Source organism: Urocampus carinirostris, chromosome 12 (genome assembly GCF_059441175.1).
Source record: "Urocampus carinirostris isolate Australia breed hairy pipefish chromosome 12, RoL_Ucar_1.0, whole genome shotgun sequence".
NCBI classification, from domain to species: Eukaryota; Metazoa; Chordata; class Actinopteri; order Syngnathiformes; family Syngnathidae; genus Urocampus; species Urocampus carinirostris.
The window spans coordinates 23,628,769-23,647,370 of NC_142360.1; the positions used below are offsets into that span (position 1 = coordinate 23,628,769).

Genomic DNA, 18,602 nt, shown 5'->3' on the forward strand with positions numbered 1-18,602 from the left:
TAGCCATTGCTCATGATGAAATCACATTTTATTTTGGCTGTCGGGATAATTGCTTTTACTTATATTCATTTGGTTTACAATCTAATTCGTCGGTTACCAATACGCCCAGCAGGCGGTGCTCACGATTTCCAACCAAATTAGTTCCAACAATAGCCTCTTTTTGTCACCGTAGTATTTATCATAAGTGAGGCAATCCTCCAACATATTTTATTTTCTTTGAAATTATTGATTTTGTAGTTTTTTTGATATTGATAATAATTGATTAGTCCAAATAAAAGAATATGTACACACAAATAAATAACACAACATGGTTTGATTGTAACCAAACTACTATTTATTTACAAGGAGAAAAAAAAAACAAAGGAAAGAACAAAGAACATTTTTACATGCATTTCTAACTACCATGGGAGACCAAGTGCTAAGGAGTGGGAAGGGGAGATAGAAGAACTTTTGCAGCGATTGGAAGTACTTAGATGCAGATGATGTCACCAGTTACCGGAGTCATGTCCTGTGATCGGTTGGGGTTCCTGTTGATGCTTTTCAAAATAAATTTCTCCAATTGGTTGATTGATTGATATTAGGCAAAATTTCATTCAGACACGCAATTAAATGAATCTCTGGTATGAAACATAATACACATATGTAAATCATTATCCTCGGTATTACAAATAAACACTGGGGGTTCAAAACGTTATTATACAGCTGGAGAGTCTGGTCACTTACTGTCAATGAAAGGGCACTGGTGTGCGTGTTCTTGTGTGTACTTTAGAAAAAAAAGAAAAAGGAAAGGTCCTGTGAATGAATTGTGGGTCTTTTGATGTGTTGGCAGAGTTGGGAAGGGTTAGGGTAAATGAACCCTTGGCAGTGTAGTCCTCTACAGTTATCATCATATAACATCTTATTTATCGTAATACAGTGTTTTGGTGTTCAATTACTATTCATAATAATAATAATTAATGATAATAATCATCCATCCATTATCTGCACCGATTATCCTCAGTAGGGTCTCTGGGGTGCTGGAACCCATCCCAGCTATCTTCGGGCAGTGGGCAGGGGACACCCTGAACTGGTTGCCAGGCAGTCACAGGGCAAGTGTTTAAATACTATTTGAACATATTTTTGTGATCAAGAAGATGTGTTTTACTGCTATTTAGGACAAACTTGGGTACATTTGGTAGGCCAGGAACGGGTCAGTTGGTTTGCAGCGTTCTGTTACGGGGAAAACTGAAGATTCGAGAAATTCTTGATACGAGCTTGATCAGGGAACAAAAAAATATACTGTATGTGGAGAGGATATTGTACATGTTTAAAAACAAATAACAGGTGAAAGAGCTAACGGACGAAGCAAAGTTGAGCGTCCATGTAAAAATGAAATGTCGAGGTAAGCATACCACTATTAATTAGACTACAGGTATATCACATATATTCCACATGTTAAAAATACGCATTACAAAGTTTTTTTCAGTAGTATACATGTTGGATTTACCTTCCATCCAACAAGAGCATTTATTAAAAGAAACATGATTAACCCCAAGTTTATAAAAAACTAAGGATGGTATGGGAGTGCAATTAACTCAAATACATTGGCATGGTTTTGCATTTGGATGATTTTCTCAGTGATTTCCGCTTTATTTGGGCTCACTAGCCAACTCTTCTTGAAATTTTACTGCTTGTGAGCCAGCTCAGGCCTGTGGTCTAAGGATGACAAAATAATTATATTTATAATAAAATACTTTCTTTCCACTTGGTTAGATGCTACAGAGCTTGATTACATTTTCACTGCATCTTCACATCAAGGCATGTGCTTCACAAAGCTTCATTTGCCTATCGGTACTGTTGTAAGCCCTGCTTTAAAACAAACGGTCACAATTGAAGTGACGTTCTGGTGTTTGGTTTAATTTTTCGATCTGTCCCATTTCCTCCGAGCCGAGGGGCCTTCCGAGTGACGAAGAATGCGTTAACCTGTTAACGGTGCTCCTGAATGACTGGTTCAAAGTGGACCAGCGGGACCAGTCCATTCGAGGGTAGACTCTCTGTAAAACCGCCCTACGGAAAAGGATGTACACCCAAGGGTCCAGGATTTGGTTCCAGGAGGCGAAACGCAGCCACAGAAGAAGGTAAATGATCTGGACAGGACGTCCGCTCAGCACAGTTTGCGCAATAAAGACCTGGCACGGGAAGGAGCACACAAAAAGAATTAGCATTCATCAATGCAATACGATAAAAATTCAACCGAATAAAACATACTTGCGGTAATTATAAACTTAGCGAATTAGTTTAGTGAATTAGTGAGATTCGTTTTAAACAATAATTTTATTGCATTTTGTTACAGTGATTAAATCCGTATCAAAACTATTGATGACATGAAACAAAAAAAAACAAAAAATTGGGGGGGATAAGATATTACTAACAATATTTTTTTACCCCAATCTGGCCCGTGTCTTAAAAAGTTTGCCCACCCAGTTATACTACTACACCGACACCTCCCTAACATAGTCACCTAACATTTTTAGGGTATGTTTTTTGAAAAACAACGAAGAACGCAAGACCTAAGGCATTTTAAAATTCTTTTTTTTTGGCTAATTGTTTTGTTTTCTGACCCATTGTTTCAACAAAAGTGTGAATCTATGGTTATATATCAAAAGTGTTGAAGTCTAATTTTGCGTGTGATTATACTGAATCAGACATTGTAACCTTACATTAATTATCTGACTTCATATTGAGACATGTTATTTTTAATTATAATTTAGTTTCATGATGTGATTATCTGGAAAAGTATTTAGACCAGGGTTCTCCAACATGGTGCCCCCTAAGATCACCTGAGTATTTCTCTCAAAGGTTATGAAAATAACTCGACATTGATGGGTCATTGTATTTATTTAGGTGGGGGTAATTTGATTTCTAACTGTTAGATCAGGCCTCTGAGATACTAGATAGAATACTTTAGCTAGTCGACTAAGCTGCTGTGACTTGTCCTTACTCTGGCTCTTTCTGATCTTGAAGCACTCTCAAAAATATTGTTCAGTAACCTGTAACCACCATTTGGTTACACATTGGCACATCGAGGGTTTACTTTTGGACAGGTAAAAAGGAGATTTCAGGGGATCTCAGTTCCTTATTTTGACTTGGTGCTGTGTGTTGTTTTGACTATTGCCCCATTTCTCGCTATCAGCCAATTGTGTTGCTGTTCGATGAAATTTACGCTGTTTAGGGCTGATCTGTTTTGTTATTTTGTAACCTTGACCATTTAATAAAAAGAGGGTACTCACAGGCGGGCTTTAAAAAGGATTAGAACTTTCTGAAAGCTCCACTCCTGTTCAAAAGTTCAAAATCCATTGATGTCTTCTCGCCTTATTTTGAATGTCTACTAAAGCTTAAACTTAAAGCTGACATGATACTTTTTTGTTGGTTGACTTAACTTCCAACAATTACGACCTAGTAATAACAAATACATAGTAAAAAAAAATACGTTTTTATTTTAAAATAGTGTTTCAAAATGGTAGCCCTTTGTGCCAATCAATAACAAAAAGTAGCTCTCATCTTTAAAAATGGTTGGTGACCACTGGTTTACATTTTCAAGTACGAGCCAAGAACCGGCTTTTTACTATTAACCCATTTTTCCTTCAGTTTTTTTTTTAAGTGGTTGATTTTTAGTTTATTGTAACCTTGTATTCGATGAACAGAGAAAAAAAATAAAAATGTCAGTCAATTCATCAATCAATCAATCAATCAATAAATCAATCAATTGAAACTGTTATGTTGGAATAGAAAAAATACAAGGCAATTTTGAAGTGGCTTGTATGTCAAATCCATGAAAAAATTGTTAATCAATACTCGAATATAAGCAGTAATAAAAATTGAGGTTATGTTAGCTGGGCTCAGGAATGCTAGCATACACATGCTCGCCAGATGTTAAAAGACAGCTAGATGAAACATGCTAAGCACAAGCGACAGAATATTAAAAAACAGTAGAAATATCACGGCCGCGTTGCAAAATGAATGACATCATTCAAGACGAGACGGTAAAATGTCATATTAATCACTTGGCATTCCCGTTCCACTCGCCTCATTCGAGAAACATGACACATGATGTATATCCAGGGGTCAAATATCTGATTGCAGGTGGCCAAGCGAATGTACAACAAAACACTTTCATGGTTTACGCCGTCCGCAGTCCAAGCGTTCCCCAGAACATAAATCTGCGCAAGGTATTACACAACCAAGGTTAGAGAGGGTTGCAGAACAAATATTGCATTTAATGGGCCTATAAACATCTCACCCGTATTGTATGTTGTGGTTAAACAAATATGGAGTTATCTTCATATTTATCTACAGAATGAGACTTGGGCAACTCTCATGGTTGAAGGAAGATATGACACGGCTTCATTGCACACCAGAGACGATATTTCAAGCTTTAAAGTCTCGAACCCGATCTGCTGGCTTTTATTTCAGATCACGAGGATGTTGCATTGCTGAGAAGCAATAGAGCGTGTGGAGGGGAAGCTGAGTAAAATCTCCAAGGATGGTATCATGCTTCGCGATGGCAGTGCAAAAAAGGAAAAAGCCGATTTCAACGCGTAATAAGGGTCAGGATGCCTGACATACCGTTTTCGCGTGACACCATAATGCTGTTGCTACTTAGAGTGGCTAAAAGCTAGTCTGTGAATCTTCATGTCTGATATTGAGATGATCCAGAGAGGAAACATCTCCTGAAATATGCTGTTTTCTTATCTGCAGGTTTATGTCATGTGTCCTTTTATAGGCAACAGGAAAGTCTTCACGGTGCTCAGTTGCACATTTGCCTTTTTCTGGATACATGACAAATGGTTTAACCATAACACTTCTTCTTTGCCGCTGCCTTTCTTAACTCTCCTGTTTTTCTGGTTTCAAAATACATCTATGTACTATTTTTACACATAAACTCTAGCTTACTCATTAAAAAAAATCAGGTGTACAGTGTGATTTCTTCAGGACATTTTCGTTTTATATTCTGCCACCACAGCTAAAATGCTACAGTACACATATGCTGACTCCAACACTTGTATCCATCCAAATGTAGTTTAAGTATATGTTTCTGGAAAGCCACATAAAGCACACAGAAGAGAGGAACAGGGTATGGTGAAATGGGGCTGGGTTCCATCCTACAGTGTTGGGCTGGGGGTAGCTGGTCATCCTCGGGGGGTTAATTGGGGGCGTGTCTCGCCCCGTCAGGCCCCAGAAGACCACTTTGCACCCTTTTGATGTGAGTTTCCTGCATAGTAGGCTCTTCCACCAAACCAGCAAATACCACAATTCGATACTGGTGCCTGTGGTGGACATGCTGCCTCTGCTGATCTCATTCTTATTATTTTTTTTAGTTTCTTTTGATTGGAACTGACCTTTGTTATAATATGCCTGGGGTGAAAGAACATGAACTGGCATACCGGAAAAAGCCCTATGGTGGCTGTCAGAATTGTGAAAAACATAATATCAGGATCCTGTCAGTAGCCTGCTCATTGCCCTCACCTGCGCTCACTCCTTCAGCCCCAGCTGCCACTCGTTTCCTAATTTCCCTCTCCCTATTTGAGTGCTTCCTTTCTGGTCACTCTTTGTCAGTCCGTCGGCAAACCTCAGCACATGCAAGGCAAGCACTTTTGACTCTGGTTCCCGTTTTGATCCCCACCTGTTCCTGCATCCTGTGACCTGCCTGCCCACCTTGTCTTTCTGCCTGATTCCTTCCCCTGATTCCTGCTAACGATTCCCTGTCCCTGGCTTCCCGATCGTCTCCGGTTCCCTGACCTGCTTCCGATCCCTGACCACGCTTTGTATTCCTGTCCCGGGTATCCGAGTTGCTCCGATCCACGATAACGCTCTGCTCTCCGGCCCTGGCTGTCCGCCTCGCCACGTGTCACCGGCCGCGAGGGCTTCCTGTTCTACCTGTCCAGATTACTGTTTACCTCGCTCTCCCGGATTCCCCCGATTTTATAATAAAGAGTTTTGTTTCTATTACGCATTTTGGTCCCCTGTTTCTTCCGGGCGTGACACATAAGCTTTCATGTCGGTGCCAGACCCACCATCTCTACCGTCCAGTTATTTAGAGCAGTTTTTAAAAAAAAATATATATATATATTTTTTTGCCTTTTCAGGACACTGGGAATGTCACACTGCTACATCTGCCAACCACCTCTTCGGTTTACCTGAATACTTGAGCCAGCTAGGAGTCGAAAATATGCGGCAATGGCCTAAGTTCTATTAAAATATATTCTGAAGAGCACAAATACACATGATGCACCCTCCCATGAGTTCCCAGGAGAAAATGAGGAAATAACGAAATAATGATTTTAAAAAAAAAAGGCAATGATTCACTTTTGTTGCTAATGATTTAGGTATTATTTTTGTGTTTTCTTATCCAAACAAATAACTTAATATTCATTTTAGAGGCTTTTATCCTGACAAAGTGCTAAAAGAGATGAAGAATTATGGTGGTTGTACAAAATATTGATAAACAGATATTTTCACATTGGGGTGGACTCACTTTTCTGCCAGGGGGTTAGCTGAAATTTCTTTATTTTTATTATTTTGAGGGAACAATTGTCACACTTGAAAGTGTGGCTTTCATTGTGTTAAGCTATCAATAGTGTTTAAATAGCAAGTCAACTGCAGGAGAGAGAGTGGGAAAGGTGAGATGGCACAACATTCATTTGGACAGGTAACTTAAAATTAGTTTTACCTGGTTATTTCAGTATGAGAAATTATTTTCCCCCCATTTTCCACTTATTGAAACATAAATATTTTGTTTGTTTGTTTGTACATGATTCAAATTGAATCGTTTCTTCCGGCGCCGTCACGAATGGCAGCCACTCCAGCAGCTCCCGTGTTATTTTCGATTGTTCTCGATTGTTTGTTCTCAGCTCAGGGATGCTGCTGGAAATGTGAATTTCCCTTCGGGGATGAACAAAGTATCTATCTATCTATCTATCTAAATGGAGATGGGTAATTATGGTACCAAACAAAGTTTTGATTATCAGGCACTTTCACTGAGGGCTCAGTTTTTTAGTCAAAGGTTCAGTCTTTGATGACTGTATATTAGGCTGATAAGAAGTAAAAAATAGGGATTCTTATACAGGGTTTCATTGTGTTACACTATTAAGGATGAAAATAGAAAATAATAGTGAGTAAAATTTTGACAATTAAGGCATTTTCTCTGTGAGCTTCTTATTTTGGTGAATTTGAGCAAAGAGTAAACTGAGACTTTTATAAAGGCTTTTAATTCATTAAAGCGTTAAAGGCAAAGATAATGGTGGTATAAAATATTAACAAATGGGACTTAAAGGTGTACCTATGTTGCCAGGGGTTTAATTGTATAATGTTTTGATTTTTTTTTGTATTGTTGTAAAGGGAAATTGTGGTGTTCCACCTCTTATTGCAAACGGTTTGGATAGCAAAGTCAATGTATCATTTACATTACATTTCATTTACATTGTCACATAAGCTTTCGTTGTTACCAATTGTCATTTCCTCAATGTTGCCCTCCTGAAAAATTAAAGCTATTGAACCATGAAGGTTGCTTTTCATAACTGTGCAAAATAATTATGTACATACCAGCATTGGGCACCAGCAGATTGAAGCAATAACCATGATCAGGATGAGCTGCACCATCATTTCCACTTCCTGATCTCGGGGTCGTTGCATCTTATCCTGCCCGCAGCACACCTTGATCAGCGTCACAACACTGATGGTGTTTAACACAAAGGACACCGCCAGGCATGTCAAACCCACGGCGGAAAAGAGCACGGAAAAGGTCAGGTCATTGCCCACAGAGCTAATGTTGAAAAAGCACCAGGAGCCCGGCATCTGCATGTGGTAGCTTCCGACCCCTGCCAGAGGCAACAAGGCAATGCAGCCGGCAATCGACCACACCAACATTAGCATGAAGACCGTTCGCCCCTTGGGCATGGCGACAGAGCGGGCAAACGGACGGGTGATACCAATGAAGCGCTCCAATGCCATGGTGGCACCCAGGAGAAGCGGGCACAGTCCATAGAAAACCATGGACATCCCCATGAAGTTACAGAAATGACACTGGGGGTCTAAGGTGCGCCAATTGAAGTGTGTCACATGGAAGGAGACCACAATAGTGCCCGTGACCACCAACCCCATGAAGTCTGTGGCCACGAGGCCACCCAGGAATATGAGGAACGATGAACGGGAGCTGCTGTGAGTCCGCTGGAAGGACTTGATGAGAACCACAAAGGCGACCAGGTTGGAGGTGATTCCCAGTACGCTGAAGATGGAGGAGAAGTAGGCCGACGCAATGGTGGGCACAAACTTGAATGGGGGGTTGTTGATAGTGTAACACAAAGGAGTGTCATTGGAAGGTGATAAGGTCGTGGTGTTCATGGTGTCTGGATGAGTTGGGCAGTGGGGCTCCACTTCAGATTTGGTTGAGCAATATCACAGCAAGGAGTATGGGTCTTCAACCTTCAAGAGAAAAGAAAAATCACTCATTCGTTGTGTACACGCAGAGGTTCATTGACCAACTATATATCTGTGTTAAGTTCAAGTATTGATTCAGGTCTAACACTTTATATATTATATAGATGCTTTGCATTTAGATTTAAAACATCCTTAAAGCTTTAACTCAATATATAAAGCAGCTGAGAAGCTTCAAATAGAGAGGTAATATACAGTATCACTGAAGTTTTAACCTAAAAGTTAAGGCAACTTGGAAACTTTAACAAAGTACTTCGGACGATTTATGAGCTTTATCTCCAGAGTGAAACCCTATTTGAAGGTTTAGCTCAGGTTCAGGAATCTTAGAAATGTAAACCTGATAGTGAATGATTTTAAAGGTTTACACAAAAGTCACAGCTTGAGAACTTCAACTTAAGAGTTAAAAAGTTAAAGTTTTACCTCATTTAATTTAAAACATTAAAGGTGGGGTTGAATATTTTTTCTATTAAGTATGTTTTAACAATTCCCAACAAAGTTCAAAGAGCCTGTGAGTTTTATTTTCCATTGAGCTTATCAGCTTTTATCTTTCTTTTATCAGACCTGTTCAGGATGGAAGAAAATTAGGTTCGAGGAAAGGAGGCTGGGGGAAGTGCTGGACGTCATGCAGGGTATTTCTTTAATTGATATTTGTCAGTGGAGCATAAAAATGGTGAAAGTAAGAAACGGCTTTATATCTCTCTCTCTCTCTCTCTCTCTCTCTCTCTCTCTCTCTCTCTCTCTCTCTCTCTCTATATATATATATATATATAATATATATATATATATATATATATATATATATATATATATATATATATATATATATATATATATATATATATAAATATAAATGTAACGGCTGTCATAGATACATCATCAGCCTCATTACAAATCATTATAACTGTATTCTCATCAGATGACTCGGGATCATCAGTTTGATGAAATTACATAAAATGGTTTTGATGTTATTGCACTGGACACCCAAACACTTATGGAGAATTAAATCTTGACCATGATTTCAAAACCAACAGGAAACATTTAAGTGATGACTCAGCCACTGAGGGGAAATACAGTCAGACTATTATCTCTACACTGATGACTTCTCATGTATTAAACACAAAATAAACATTGTTTTTGTAAAATGATTATATTCCATATCGATAGGTGGATGTCCTTAAATAAGGCACTTAAATAAAAGCTGTGTTTGTTTTGGATATCGCCTTTAAAATAATTTCGGAATGATCACCTTGACAATGTTAAGGAAGAAACAAAAGGCCACTTGATCATCCATTTTGGAAAACAAAGAAGAAAATTTTGGGCTTCAGGTAGCAACAAGCTCTAAAGATATTTTGAAGTGTAAAAAGGCCTTCAGCAGCTGAATACGATCAGGAGAATAGGTGGGTGGAGTAGCCACAATTTCTACTCAGGTAAAAGTCAAGTCAGTCAAGTCATGTTTATTTGAATAGCCCTTTATCACAAGAAGTCTCAAAGGGCTGCACGTACCACAGACTATTACAGACTGCAGACTATTATGACATCATCTCCTGATCTAAAACCCAACAATATGAATTTGAATCATAAGCAAAAACACACGAGCTACTATATAAACCTGCATTTTCTAGATACTCATTGGTCAAGAAATTTATTTTACATATGCCATATAAAAGTACGGTTATATTACCCAAGTGGAAGTAAAAAGTAGTCAACCAAATAAAAAGTAAAAAAAGTACTTGGTTAAAAAAAATACTCAAGTACTGAGTAACTGAAGCAACGTCTTATTCATTGATTAAAAAAAGCCCAAAACAATTCAATAAGATTATCAAATCATCCAAGTCCATACTTTAAATACTTTTATTTTGGGTGAACCCTCTGTGGATTAAAAAATATATATAAATGTAAGACTAGGGCAGGATGGCAGCTGGGTGGTTAGCACACAGGGTTCAAGTCCAGCTTCCCCATGCGGAGTTTGCATGTTCTCCTCCTGCCTGCGTGGGTTTCCTATGGGCACTCCGGTTTTCTCCCACATTCCAAAGACATGCATGTCAGGTCAATTGGCGATTCCAAATCGTCCCTAGGTATGAATAAGCCTTTGCATAGTTGTATGTCTCTGTGTCCCCTGCAACGAGGTGGCAACAAGTTCAGGTTGTCCCATACCCACTGCCTTGAAGATGGCTGGGATGGGATATGTGAGGCTACAGCTATATACATTGCGCATTAGGTTTACTGTTCACGGATCCCTTAACCACCAAGGCTTGTTACAATACTGATACTAAATCCTAAATACACGCTGCACCTAATGACTTTACGAGCATACTTTCATCGCATTCTTTTAGTTAGGGTTCGTACGGGTGCTAAAAATCCTTGATAATGCTATACCTTGTTTGCAGATTGAAGTAGGAATGTTCAGGAACCGAGGACAATGTAATTCGTAATCTGCATTTAATAATTACGGATTAACGCAGGAAAGCACCTTGTAGTAACAAGAGTATGCAGGCAATACACAAAGAGGTAAGTATTAGTTTCAGGAGCGAGCAGCAGCAAGTCAACTGCAGGAGAGAGAGTGGAAAAGGTGAGATGGCACAACATTCATTTGGACAGGTAACTTAAAATTAGTTTTATCTGGTTATATCAGTATCAGAAATATTTTATTAACACTAAACTTATTGAAAAATGAATATTTTGTTTGTTTGTTTGTACATGATTCAATTGTTTGTTTGTTTGTAAATGATTCAAATTGAATCTTTTCTTCCGGCGCCGTCACGAATGGCAGCCACTCCAGCAGCTCCCGTGTTATTTTCGATTGTTCTCGATTGTTCTCAGCTCAGGGATGCTGCTGGAAATGTGAATTTCCCTTCGGGGATGAACAAAGTATCTATCTATCTATCTATCTATCTATCTAAATCACTGGGGAAAAACTATTTCCTTCCCGAAATTTTGGGTATCACTTTGTAAAATATGGATTGCGTCACTTATAACTGTCATATGTTTGTTGAAGTACAAACTTTGTGGCCATGACGTTGCCTCATTTTGCTTTTATGACATATTAAAGACTCTTTGTTATGTGAAGTTTTGTTTTTTTGAAGTTTCTATCTATATTCAGATTCAGATTCAGATTCAGATCTACTTTATTGTCATTCTAGTACACGTGTATACAGAACGAAATGTCGATACATCTGACCCGCACAGTTTTCTTGAATGTACAGATATAAGTAAAAGTTGTATTGTATTATGGCTATGTATAGTATTTTACCATAGTGGCGATAGTGCAAGAGGAGTAGCTAACCAGATGTGCAAAATGGGCAGTCAGGTTAACAAGTCAGGTAAACAGTAACATTAACACTGTAACAATAACGCTGTAAGTACAATAGTGCAGAGAGCAAATGTGCAAGGAGTGGCAAGCTATAAAGAACTGCCAGTAGTGCAAAAAGTCAGATTAGCACAAAAAGACATAGGCGTAATTATGTGAAAAGGATTTAAGTAACGCTTCAACGTCGCTTAATGTAGCAGAGTAAGAGTACACTGTCTTCTTTCACAAATCTACTCAGTTAAAAGTAGAAAGTATAGTGATTTAAAAATAGAAGTACAAAATGTCCCAAAACTTACTCAAGTAAATGTAACGGAGTAAATGTAACTAGTTTCTACCTACATCTGCTCAGGAGGCACAAACACAAAGTAACTGACCCTCCCTATCTGCCTTCAGAGGGTCATTTATAGTTCCTTCCCCTTCCAGAAGGATTCTTTCAAAATTCTATTGCCTCAGCAGAGCTAGAAACATTTGCATGGACAGCTCATATCCTTCTTCCCACCTGTTTTGAACTGTTGCCCTGCAGCTGCTGAGGTGGGTTACAACAAACCGGTTATCATCCCTAACCACATTTTACATTTGTCAGGGATGGACCAACCATTTGGGAAACTCCCAAAATTACAAATGGCCTGGACTCTTCTGGCTCTAGCCTTTCTTGAATGAAATTTGAGAGACCAATCTCCACTTATTTCGTGTTTACTCTTGATTTTTTTACTTTTAGTCTATCTTTAATCGACTGGTAGTGTGTTGACTGTAAGTGTGAGGAAGTTCATTCGTAAAACTTAAAATTGTGGTGTATACAAACAAAAAACCTTCTCCAGTCAAACACTAGACAGACGATGCTTGGCTTTTAAGTGTGCCATTAAACAAAAGTGGCTGTTAGCTTCAAATCCATTTGTCACCGTGTCGTATTCATTTTAGCTCCGAGAAGACATGCAAATTGTTTCCTATTGAAAGCAACAGGAAACCACCCAAATCACGTGTTACAGTAAAGAGCATTCCGGCTTTCGCCATCATGGTGTGCTAGGCAGAATGATCTTACAGAGATTCATCAACACAGTCCAGAAAATCATCGCCTGCTTTCTGTCCAGTTTGGAGGACTCATGGTACCTCATATACCTTTCATTAAATTATTGTTACGATGCACTTACAACTTAGACCAGTCTCCATGCACTACCATGTAAATATTTTTCCTATTTATTCTGTCATTCTTTGTTACGGAATTGTGTTATTGCTAAACATTATTGCACTGTTTTTGTTGCACTATTGATACATTGCAGTTATAACTTAGGCCGGTATCCTATTTATCCTGACTTTCTTTGTATTTTTTCGCTCTCATATCTTTATTATGTATTTATCCATAAGTGCCATGTCTATGCTTGTTGCCAACAATGTTTACTGCATTGTTATCAATGGAGATAAAGACATTTCTAATTCTAATTCAGAGCCAACAACAATATATATTCCCGGTCACCAGGTCAAAAACAGCCTCAGTTACAGTTTCTTCCCAGTCTAAACAAGAACAGCTGACGGTAAAATAGATATGTGTCTTGCCCATGTATGAAAAAATGTTTATTCATATTTTTTTTTCTTGACTCTTATTTTTGAAATATGTTGCTAAAGTCATTCTATGAGCACTACCTTGTAAATATTTGCCCATCCATGCAAACATTCTGTTTAAAATCTTATTCCTCTCTTTTAAGGCTTTCATTTTTTTATTCTGGAGTACCAAGTCTAATCTCGTTATAAACAATGTTCACTACATTGTTATCAATGACTATAAAGATAATTATAATACAGATTTGAGTCTGTGCTATACTGACATTATACTCATTTTAAAATCGCATACTTAAACCTCTATTAAGTAGTACGAACAAGCGTACACAAACTCATCAGATGCCACCTATCTAATTACTTGTTCAACTCAATACATTTTACATGTAAAACATGGTGCAGCCCTTTAAAACTTTTTAAGATTACGGGCTATGCAAATAAACCTGACTTGACATGTCATGTGTTAAAATGCAGAATAAAAAAAATAAAAAAGTTTTTATAAATTACGGTACAATAAACTGCGAGGACACTGATTCTATTATGTCTTATTAGAACATTTCATTTTATCTTAAAAGGGCTTGCTTTAACTAGAATATGGTTTACAGATGTAGCTGATGGAACAGATGTTAGATGTAGGTCAAAAAAAACACAAAAGTGAATTCGCTGAAAAACACTGGGTACAGTCAACTAAAACTATGCCGTAGAGTTCAGGACAAACATATTCAATAATAAAATATACAATTAAAAAAGTACCTTATTAAACAACATATGCATGTGCCGTAAATGACAAAATGCAAATTGTTTACGAAAGTTAAGTTCAACTGAAAAGCACGTGAAATAACGCACTAAAATTAAAAACAGACAGACAGACAGACGGACATGCATCAGTTAGAATATCATTCACCCGAAAGGTTAAACACAATAATTAAGGCAGATTTTAAGCTTTAACTCCAGAGTTAAAGCAGCTGAAACTCTTTCATTTTTCATAACTTTTAGCTTTAGCTTGAACAAGTTTATAATAAATAAATATATAACATTAAATTAAAAGTTATAGGTATAGCACTTTTCTCACAACAAACTACTACTCAAAGTGATTACTTAAAACATTCAATGGACGATGAAAATCCCCTCTTAAAGTTTCAGATGAATTACTTTACTTCTAAGTACCTTATTATTTTTTTCACTTTGTCAGAGAATATCATACTGAACTGAATTAACACCAAAATTAAAATGTAGTAATTTGAATTAATACTATTATAAATAAACTGTCAATGGGCCAATCTGATACCTAGATGATAAACAGTGACCATATTTATTTGGTCTTTTAAAATGTATATTTTTTGGCTTAAAATTAACCAACAACTGCCATGTAAGAGTAAAAGTAACTGTGGTCAAGTAAAACTGACAGTTATTGTGTCCGAATTATTTAAGAAAATGAAAAGCCTTTAGTTCTACTTGTTATGTCTATGCACTTGGAGAAAAGTATGAAACTTGCAGGCATCATTATTCTTATAACATAAACCTGCGGTGCAATGTCTATCTTTTATCAAGTGAGCAACTAGCTAGGAACAATTTTTATTGTCTTACCATTAAAAGGGCTTAGAAGTTGACATTGAGTTCTCCATCCAGGCCATCAATCACGAGTGATGGATCTAGGACAATGGCCTCATGAGACGGGGAACCATTTTCAATGAGCACGTCCTGTCAAAGAAAAGTGAAAAAAAAACATTTGAAAAAGGTAGTGTCACAGCACACTTAACAAAAAGACGTCTTCGACATCTTCTTTCCTTTGTTGCCGCTCAACTCCCTGCAGCTCCGATAATCATCTCCCTCCGAGCCATGCTTCCTTTCGCACCCTACAAAGGGGAAGGGCTTTTGCAGCACACACAAACTAGAAGAGCCAAGGCAGAAAATGTTCAAAGCATTAAAACGACATTTAGAAAAACGGTCCACGGGGGGAAAAGGCATTCGTCTCATTTTCAACAAGTCATGGTCTAACCCGTGCGCCCATAAAAGGATACCTCTTTGATAGGCAAAAGCAGATTATATAAGCAATGAAATACAAATACCTGTGAGAAAAATATCGAATTTGTATTAAGTTGGAAACATTGTCCAAAACTCTCCCCCAATTTTCAGTTTTTTTATGTTTTGAATATTTTTCAGGTCCCATAAAACAAGGAGTAACATGCTCACAGACAGTTTCTTCCCCAGGGCCATCACCACCCTAAACAAGGGCACAAGACTGTGAAAAATATATATCTTGCTCATGAATGGAAATATGTGTATTCATATCTTATTTATCGACTTATTTTTGAATTTTGTTGCTGCTAAATGTCATTGGAGTGCTTTTTCATTGCACTATTGTTACATTGCACATACTACTTAGGCCAGTCTTCAAGCACTATCATATTTCATCTCTCCTCTTGAGCCTACCCGTAAGGGATGATGGTGCTTTATAGGACAATGCCGTACAAACTTATTCCAGCTGTGGTTAATCACAGGGGAAGAAGAAATTAAAGAAATGAAAACAAATTTATTTGTAAAGCACTTTTCAGGCCAAAAACATAAAACAAGACAGAAAAATCCCCGCTCCCCTCTTCCAACAACCTAAAACACATCATACACAGATACATTCAAAGGTTGAAATACAATAAAAACAAAATAAATAGTAACAGAGATGAAATATGATTATGGCAAGGCACAGACCAACCATGTGAGGAATTGGACCTGAGGGTGGCTTATACACACTGATAGGGATGGCAGCAGATGGCCTCAGGGTTTTTAGCCATTGAACCACTCCCTACCAGTGTGGTAACCCAAATGAGGAGACACTATTGTATATTAAAATAGAGTAGAAAAATAGAAATAAAAATAACTGCAGAACAAAACATACAAGTATGAAAAAAAGGAAAGTATGAAACAGTAAAAGATGACTACTTAAAACAGATCAAAACTAAATGAAAATGATCAAATAAAAGCCATATTAAAAAAGTGGGTCTTGAGCCTTCTCTTAAAAATAGCAAGGGCCCCTGCAGACCTACTGTCCTCCAGCAGACTGTTCCGTAAGTGAGGACCAAAGTGGCTGCTTCACTGTAGGTTTTGGTCCTCACCCCAGAACCAGTCAACAAGCCGCTGCCAGAAGACCTCAGGGACCGCGAGAGCTGATATAATACAAGCAAATCAGACAGTTAGGATGGCCCAAGACCATTAAGACATTTAAAAACTAGTGAAAAGTGAAAAGTGTTTATTGTCATCTGCACAATAATGAAAAATTATTCCCTGCACAATGAAATTCTTACTTTGCTCTCCACACAGTTGCCAGCGTAATAAACTAAGAAACTATATACATGTATACATAAAAGAATATTACGAATATAAAAAATACAAAAATACAAGATTAACTCAAGAGGAGTTAAGGCAATAAGATAAAAACAAGATAAAACACAGATGAAAGTGACTGTGGTGCAAGAATAGTCCAAGTATGGTCCAGTTTAAAGTGTGTAGTGTAAGAAAGTGTGTAGCGTGCTGAACGTTTCTGTGGTGTATTGTTCGATCAGCAGCCGTTTAAGAGTCTGATAGCAGAGGGTTAAAAATAGTTCTTTAGACGGGTTTTCCTGCATTTCACACTCCTGTACCTCTGTCCAAAGTGTAGGAGTATAAACAGTCCGTGTTGTGGGTGGGTGGGGACCTTAATGATAGAAGCAGCCCTCCTGTGGACTCTGCAATGGTAGATGCTCTGCAAAAAGGGCAGTGGAGTACTGGTCATCAGTGTTCCCTCTAAGCTGCGCGTGTGCGCAATTGCGCACTGCTCGCACATTCTCAGCGCACAAGAAAATCTAGCCAGTGCACAAAAATGAGGGCTCAAAATTATTAATTAAGAAGCGACTTAAGTCAAAGTTACAGTGCATGAAGGTAAAAATACACAGGTTCCCCCGATGTTGTGTCCTAAATGCGGTATTTTGAAGTCGAGTCGAAGTAGAACGAAGTTGAGTAAAGTTAGTAGAGTTTGTCAAGAACCGGCTTCTCCGCCTCGGCTCACTAAAAGGAACCGGCTCTTTCGGTTCCTCAACGGCTCTTCAGGTTGTTTTTGCTTCTTTGATCCCAACATGACCAAATATTATGTAAAATCATGCACAAAATGTCTTAAGGGAAGGGGGGAACAGAACAAAAAAGAAAAAAATACCACAATGAAAAAGTAGTGAAAAGCTGAGAAAAAAAGAAACAAAAGGAAGAGAAAAAAGAAGGAAACATTTAGAAAAAAGCCAGAAAAAAAGAAAAGAAAGAAATGCAGGAAAAAAGTAAATAGAGAACAAATAGAAAAAAGTAACAGCTCGGAAAAAAAACACAATGAGATTATTTTTTAAAGAAATTTAAAGAAAAGTAGGAAAAAACACAGAAAAAAGAAGAAAAAGTTTGTGTTACATTCAAATAATTTCCAATTATATCAAATGAATCTTGTTGCCATCATTGTACTTCCACTCAAAAATTCTGTATCTTACAACCGACTAAATAAGCCCCCAAAAATGTTAATATTTCGCGACCAAATATATCAGGAAATAAAAAGAAATGGATATCTTGTGAAAGAATTGTAAGAACAAACAACGTTTGTAGGCCGTACAACCTTTGCAATAGTACATGAGTCAATTCCTTTCAAAAGAGAAAAATAATTTTGCATCGCTGGAAACTCAGCAAAATGTAACTTGATGTCAAGTTTTAGACATGTTTGATAACGACTTAGTTGCCACATTTGGGATTGCTGTTGCTCACTGTTGTTTCAAGCGTTGCTCACCAACTTTGTGTGAACACTCAGACCCCTGGAAAATTAGAGGGAACATTGCTGGTGATCCTTTGAGCGTTCTTAACCACTCTTTGCTGGCGTTTGCGGTCCATGGCTGTGATACTGCTGTACCAAACCGTGATGCAGCTGGTCAGGATGCTCTCCACGATGCAGCAGTTGCTGAGGATCTTGCTTGACATTCCAAACTTCCTCAGCCTCTTTAGGAAGTGCAGTCGCTGGTGAGCTTTCCTGACCAGCTGTGTGGTGTTGAGGGTGCATTTGACGTCCTCAGCGATGTGAACACTGAGGTACTTAAAGCTGCTGACCCGCTCTACTTCAAAATTGATCCTGAAATGCACAGGGAGCCAATGCAATGATTTTAAAACTGGTGTGACGTGATCCCTCCACCCCGGTCCCAGTAAGCACTAGTGTTGCTGAGTTTTGTAATAGCTGCAAGTTAGCAATACTCTTTTTGGGAAGACCAGAGAGCATGGC

The 18,602-nt window shown here is 38.1% G+C and overlaps 1 protein-coding gene across 2 annotated transcripts; it reads right to left on the minus strand.

The window, feature by feature from the left end:
• Positions 1-966: 966 nt before the first annotated feature.
• Positions 967-15,205, minus strand: tbxa2r (thromboxane A2 receptor). Of its 2 annotated transcripts, XM_088350389.1 has the most exons (4): positions 14,918-15,205; positions 7,582-8,460; positions 4,066-4,199; positions 1,990-2,168 (listed from the first exon to the last, which is right to left on the minus strand). In XM_088350389.1, exons 2-4 carry the CDS (start codon positions 8,377-8,379, stop codon positions 2,144-2,146), a joined length of 957 nt encoding a protein of 318 aa, XP_088206515.1. In that variant the 5' UTR covers positions 8,380-8,460; positions 14,918-15,205; the 3' UTR covers positions 1,990-2,143. The 2 variants fall into 2 exon arrangements, with proteins under 2 accessions (XP_088206513.1, XP_088206515.1); XM_088350387.1 differs by lacking the exon at positions 4,066-4,199 and having other exon boundaries at positions 967-2,168.
• Between the last annotated feature and the right edge of the window lie 3,397 nt (positions 15,206-18,602).